The following is a 7,134-nucleotide window of genomic DNA, read 5'->3' on the forward strand; positions in this document are numbered from 1 at the left end:
GGGCCCCCAGGGCCGTCCCCTTGGGCCTATAAACTGCCATGGTAAGGTTACAAGTGAGAAAGTTTCACAAGGAGTACTTATGTGACCCCACCAGTTCAGGAAGAGATAATGCCAACTGTGACAAGTCAGGCAGGAGGCAGCAGAGAGCCTGACCATGTCCCAAAGGATTCTAGGATGGCTAAGCAAGGTGGAAGAGAGTGAGCTGGTCTATGTGCATATACTAGAATGTGCACACATGCACAGAATGAACCAAACCAAAGGGAGCTGTGCAGGAAGTGCTCCCCAGGAAGTGCTCTTGCACGCAATCCAATTAAAAATTCAAGTGGTGCCACTCACTCCCCCACCACCAGAACGGTGCCATGCATTTACTCATCGTCGCTAGCCAGCGCTTCTGAGATGAACCCATTAGGGGACACAGACCAGCGTATGCAGACTCACAAGAATTGCAGCCTTGACATTCTGCAGTCCATCATACCAAGGGATATTCAGGACAGGCCCCCCCCCCCTTCACACCGGTGGATCACGGCGCTGGCCTACTAGAGTCCCCTAGCGACTAACTCACACTTTGCACACAATACCTAGGTGAGCACCTTACATCTTGCTAGCAGAAAAATGCCTTGATAAAATGTAAGTGAGAAAATGGTAATTGGCCGTACCTAAACGGCTGGACAGGAGCCTTGTAGATGCGGGTGGGCTTCTTAAAACGTTAAGACGTAAAATGTAAAAAATGTAAACAGCCAGCGATGGCTGTTTACATACAAGCATTCTGACGTCTGTAGAGATGCCCGTATTGTATTAGGTGCCGGTGTGCATTGTGGGGCACTGCAAAGCAGATGCATTGGTAAGGTGCATTAGGGTGCCATTAAGAATGAATGGCACCACAGCACACCAACGCAGAAAATAAGCGCTAATAAGTGTAATTCGAGTGTGAGTGTTGCTATAGGGCAACAACGTGAACCCGGCCTCAATATCTGTAAACATTTCAAGTGATTTTGTTCCCATATAAGATGTAAGCCTATGTAAAGTAACTAACAGCAGTTAGACACAAAAGTCAATACAGGAAATCATATTTTTATTTTAGGCTTGCCACATCTTAGCTAGTGTATTTTCGGGAGGTGCAGAACACATTCCATAGCAAAACACAGTGTGGGCTTCATATGTCGGGTGGATGTTATTCACAAGGCACTAGCTCCCCTTCATGGTGCTGAGAATATGATCTTATTATATGTGCATGAACGATGTGCTGGTGTATGGGCAAAAGTTTAGTAAACGTGTTCCTATATTCTCAGCAACGTGTTCATACTGATTCTTAGTACTACCTAGAAGAAAACATTTGTCACAACTCACTCTCATGACATTGCATGTATGGGCAAATGTCATATCATCATCCCTCTGATCAAGGCAACACTTCTCTACTCAATGTCTGTATACCTGTAACACACTTAAACTGAAAAAGCGTTCCTTTATACTTACTCCAGTATATGAAGAGTCTGCAGCTCTGGAAATTTCTCCACCAGTTTTTCTACGCCTTTATCACCAATGTGATTTTCTGTAAGGTTACTCAAGCTGAACAAGACCAGAAATAACATCGTCAGTACTAATAATTTAACTGTCACACAGGAAAGATGTATTTGTTATATTTGTCATATTTAAACAGACAACAAACTGACTTAAACAGACTGCAATTTACCTCTATGATAGAAGCAACACAGTAAAGCATAGTACAAACAGAAGTACAGTATTTTGCGGTCTATAAGACGCTGCGGACGATAGGACGCAGGGCTTGTGACAGAAATTCTGTCACAGAAGCTGCAGTTAGTGACCGCTGAGACAGGTGGCGCTGTCTCAGTAATCACACAGAGCAGACAAAGAACGACGTTCCTCGTCTGCTCAAGGGCCTCTATGGTGAGCTCCTACGGGGGACCGTGATGGGTCACGGCCCCCCAGAGGAGCGGGGGACCCTGAAAACCACGGCGGGGGGCGACACGATCACTGCCACCGCCGCCGCTCGATTTAATACAAGGGATCTAATTAGATCTCTTTTATTAAACGAGCAGCGGCTCCCACTGTACATTCAGCTCTGCTTGTCAGGAGCAGGGCTGAATGTACAAAAAGAAACTGCTCGCCCGGCGCCCGAAACTGCATGTCCCAGGCGTCGGGCGATAGGTATTCGCTCCATAATACGCAGGCACACTTTTCCCCTCCTTTTGGGGGAAAAAAAGTGTGTCTTATGGAGCGAAAAATATGGAGCTGCAGGACAGCCTTGCGTAATCCCTTCCACTCCCGGCCAAGAAAAACAAACCTACCAGGGAACAGAACTAGAAAACAGGACTAGAAAAACAGAGGCGTGCCCTGACATCCACCTGGTAGAACTTGACAAAAATGGGCACAGAAGACCAGGTGACGGCCCTACAGATTTTGGAGACTGAAGGCTGATGCTAAAATGCCCATGAAACGCCAACCCTTCTAGTAAAGTAAGCAGTGATCAGAAATGCAGGAACTATCCCTTTTACTTCTTAGGCTTGAGAGATGAAGCCACCTAGCAATGGTGGAATGGGAGGCTGGTTGCCTAAGGTTACCATTAGTCCCAGTTTCCCGGAATCAGTGTCCCCAAATTTGTCCCCAGCATGATTATTTAATTTGTGCATGTGCAGTGTGTTTTTTTTCTGCTGCACCTGAGCAGTGTGCACCTATGTACACTGCGCACCTGCTAGCCCAAAATAGTGCCAATTAAGCTGTCTGCACCATTTTGGGCTAGCGCGTGTGCATTATGAGTTGGTGCCCACTGCCTGCGGTTATATATAGCCTGGAACGCGTACAGATGCTGCCATTTTGTCCCAGTCTCCAAGAGAAGTAAAAGTGCAGGACACACAGCCACAGCACAGACGCCAACCTCCCTGATACATCAGGGTGAAGGAGGCACAGCCACCCACCTACCTACCAACCTTCCTGCCTCCCTGATACATCAATAGGAAGGTCACCCTAACAAACCTACCAGATACATGAAGCTACATAGGGCAGCACAGTGCCGTAGTGGTTAGCACTTCTACCTTGCAGCACTAAGGGTCCCCGCTTCAAATCCTGGTCAGTACACTATCTGCAAGGAGTTTGCATGTTTTCCCTGTGCTTGCATGGGCTTCCTCCCACACTCCAAAGACATGCTGGAAGGTTAATTGGCTCATGTCTAAACTGGCCCTGGTATATTGATTGTAAGCTCTTTGAGGGTAGGGACTGATGTGAATGTGCAACTATGTAAAGCACTATGTAAATTGTTGGCGCTACATAAATACTGTGTTTGCTGGTGTATAAGACTAATTTTTATACTTAAAAACATCCCCCGAAAATCGGGGGTCGTCTTATACGCGGGGTATACAATGTGTACCTTCAGTTCGTTTAGGCCAAGCTGGCCCAAAACGAACATCACTAATCTGTCAACCCGCTGGATGTGCGGTAATACTGTATGTACGGTAGCTTCGGCTACATACAGTAGCTGAGCCAATCACGGCGAGAGATGTACACAACCTCTGCCAATCCAAGCAAGCTTTGTATTCATTAATAGAATACATTGCCTGCCGTGATTGGCTCAGCGCGGTATACTGTATGTAGCTGAAGCTACCGTACATACAGTATTACTGCACATCCATCCATGATTTTTTTAAATGGTGTTGCCTCGGAAGTGGGGTAGTCTTATATGACGAGTATAGATGAAAACCTATGTTTTAAGTGGAAAATTAGGGGGTCGTCTTATACACCCAGTCCCTTATACGCCAGCAAATACGGTACGAGAAAAAAATTTTTTTAACCTGCCAGGTACATTACGGTGAAGATCACAGAGCCACAGACACTTACCTAACAAACCAATCTACCTGAAACTTTGGAGGAACAGTCCAGGGAGCAAAGTGAGTAAGCAAGGACAAGATGTAATACTGCACTTTGTAAAACTTGAAAATGGGGCAAACAGAATCTAGAGCAGTTGCCCATAGTAACAAATCAGCTGCTATCTTCCATTTTTCCAAGCTTTCCTGTACAAACTGAAGAAAGAAGCTGATTGGTTACTATGGACAACTGCTCCAGAATCTGTATACTGCATATTTGATAGATTACACCTAAGGTGTATGCAGTGTGGTATGTAAATTGTCTTTTATTTCTGGAATGTGGCTTTAACCAGTTGCCGTCCGCCCGTTGCAAAAAATGGACGGACAGCACAGTTGCATTGGCGGGTTGCCGTCTCCAGACGTCATTTTTTTTCTGCGCGCACGGGCAGAAAAAACCCGTCCAATGTAAAGAACCGTTACCGGCTGATTCACATATACACGATCGGTGGCTCTATAGCCTGCCGATCACGTGTATGTGCTGGCTGCGTGACCCCCCCCTCGAGTGCCGCCGCCGTATAATGTCTCCATAAAGAGGACCTGTCAGTGTGCCTTTGCTATTATATAGGGGGATTTTTATCTCCTTATGTAATAGCAATGACATTAAGTGTAAAAAAAATAAAAAGAGTAAAAAAGTCACATATAAAAAAAAGTTTAAAACCCCCCCCAAAAATTCTTACGTTCCCCACCCCCACGTTTACGCACATATACCCCTATCTGTCTGTCTATCTCCCACCTTGACTGCCTTTAGGCGTTCCCTAAAGACTCATCTCTTCAGGGAAGCCTATCCCACCTCAACCTAACCACTCAACCATCACTTTCTCAAATAATTCATCCCCACACAGCTACCTCCTCATGTATCATTTCCAGGAGACGTGATATCGGGACTTTTTTCCAGAAAACGGGCGCCACGAGATCTGAACAGAGTGCAGCCAAGATGGCGGCGGTCCGGGAGCTGCACAGGCCGCCATCTCCTCTGGAATCTCTCCTCTCCACGCGTGCTAGCGAGGACATAGAGACCCCTGATCCTAGTGATGGTGAGGGAGATGACAGGGATATCCCCTCAGCATTTCGTAAGTACTTTGCTCTTTTACCTACTACGGGGGACACTGAGACTATGTTCCATAACCTGGAATCCACACATAAGCAGGAGATGGCTGAAATTAAGGAGGGTTTCCACTCCATGCACCAGCGTTTGGATGTGGTTGAAAACACCTTGCCCCCTGTCACTGTGGCCCTGGGAGAGCTGCAACATATTGTGCAGCAACAGCATGTGACTATTCAATCCTTATGGACTCAGGTGGAGGACCAGGAAGACAGGAATAGGCGAAATAATATTTGCATACGCGGTCTCCCTGAGGCTGCTGGCGCATCGGATCTGAAAGCCACGGTATTGGGAATCTTTAACACCCTCCTGCACAAACCGGTCTCCGACCACATTGAATTGGATAGGGTGCACAGAACAGCGGGCTTCCGCAGACCAAATGCGACGCAGCCGCGTGACGTGCTGTGTAGAGTGCACTATTTCTCTGTAAAGGAGGATATCATGGCTAAAGCCTGTGCCGCCGGCACGGTGGATTTTGATGGAGCACAGCTCTCACTGTTTCCTGACCTCCCCAAACGCACGCTGGATAAATGCAGGGCTCTGCGTCCCCTCACTAAGGCTTTGCAGCATGCGGGTCACACCTACCGTTGGGGATTTCCTTTTTGTCTCTCTGCTAGGAGGAATGGGAAGACACATTTGTTCCGTGCCCCGGTTGATCTGGAATCCTTCCTCACAGTGGTGGAACTGCCCCCAGTGGTCTTGGACGCTTGGCCGGATGCCCCATTGCCCCCTTTCACCGTTGTCCCCTTGGGAGATCAGTGGCAGCTGGTCTTGCCGAAGCCCCGCAGAGACCGCAGGTCCTCCTCTAAACCCACCCCCCTGTTCTAGACGTACTGCTGGGGTCCGCTGCCCCTGACCTAGGTCACACTCCCTGAGCCTTCCGACACTCTTTGCCTGATGGACTGTGGACTTACCTGGTATCTCCGGATGCATACCTACTGTACACGGCTGCAAGGGTATCTGACAGGGGTTGCATCGGCTGCCTTCCTGCCCTGTCTTGAGGGTGCCCATGGGTTTATCTGGTGGCGTAGAAACCCACTGTTTACCGATATATGTTTTACCACGGTGCCTTACATGTTTTTGTTATGGTTTTCTAATGCTGCCCATTATGTTATGTCCTGGCTCTTTCCACTTTTGCACTTGTTGCCTTCCCATAGGAACGTCCCAGTTGTTATGGGCCCGAGTGGGAGTCCAAGGGCACTGGGGCTCTCATTATGCCCGGTACTCCCCTTGTGTCTCCTACTCGGCTGGGGGTTGGGGCCGGACCCTGGGTTTGGTTTACTTATGTTGCTTAATTTCATGCGGGGTGGTGCTGATTGCTGCTGCCTGCTGCTTACTGTTTGCTGTATAATGTTTTGAATTATATTGCTGGTTCTTTTGTTGTTGCTATTGGTTATGCACTTCATCTGGTGTCCCTGGATTGCACAGGGCTATTGCCTCACATGGCCCCCACTAGGTGGCGCTCTGGGATGGCGGCTGCCTTTTTGGCCCGTGTCCTCAGACCGCGCTTGGGGATTTATTTCCCTTCTTTTAGTTGGTGCTCCATCACTGGGGCCTGTCTTCCTCAGCTTATTCCTTTTTATTTTCCAAATATTCCCTCTGTCCTCTCTTGGGCACTCATTTCCCTGCCCCTTCCCCCTACCCCCCCTGATGGAGAGCCTTGGGTCCGGGTTAGAGTTATGATGGTTATGGTGCTGTTCCCAAATGGCTGAATTGAAGATGTGTTCCCTGAATGTTCAGGGCTTTAACAATCCCAAGAAACGCTACCAGTTACTGTACAACATGCACAAAGCTAAAGTCCAAGTTCTGTTTTTGCAGGAGACTCGCTTCCGGGCCTCGGCGGCGCCCAGCCTGCCTACCCGATATTTTGATAAGTGGTATACTAGCAACAACCCTCTTGCGACGACTAGAGGGGTTGCCCTGGGATTCCACTCCACCCTGCCTGTGACAGTACTGTCGACCCTTGCAGATACCGAAGGAAGATACCTCTTTGTAAAGTGTTCCCTTTCTAATAGGGTTTTTACCTTTGCAAATCTGTATTTACCAAATCAGGGTCAACAGGGGGCGTTCCAACGCATCATGTCCAAATTGGAGGACTTCATGGAGGGATACCTGGTGGTGGGTGGAGACTTTAATTTCATCATGGAGCCCTCCATG

General features: G+C 48.1%; 1 protein-coding gene across 1 annotated transcript in view; it reads right to left on the reverse strand.

Annotated features, from left to right (window-relative positions):
- CIITA (class II major histocompatibility complex transactivator) overlaps window positions 1–7,134 on the reverse strand; it is a 70,574-nt gene that overhangs the window by 14,537 nt on the left and 48,903 nt on the right. The window contains exon 4 of the mRNA XM_018567376.1: window positions 1,474–1,566. Within this exon, the coding sequence (XP_018422878.1) occupies window positions 1,474–1,566 (93 nt within the window). The remainder of the gene's footprint in view (window positions 1–1,473; window positions 1,567–7,134) is intronic.

This window comes from Nanorana parkeri, unplaced genomic scaffold, assembly GCF_000935625.1.
Source record: "Nanorana parkeri isolate BGI_ZX_2015 unplaced genomic scaffold, ASM93562v1 scaffold1038, whole genome shotgun sequence".
In the NCBI taxonomy this organism is placed as follows: domain Eukaryota; kingdom Metazoa; phylum Chordata; class Amphibia; order Anura; family Dicroglossidae; genus Nanorana; species Nanorana parkeri.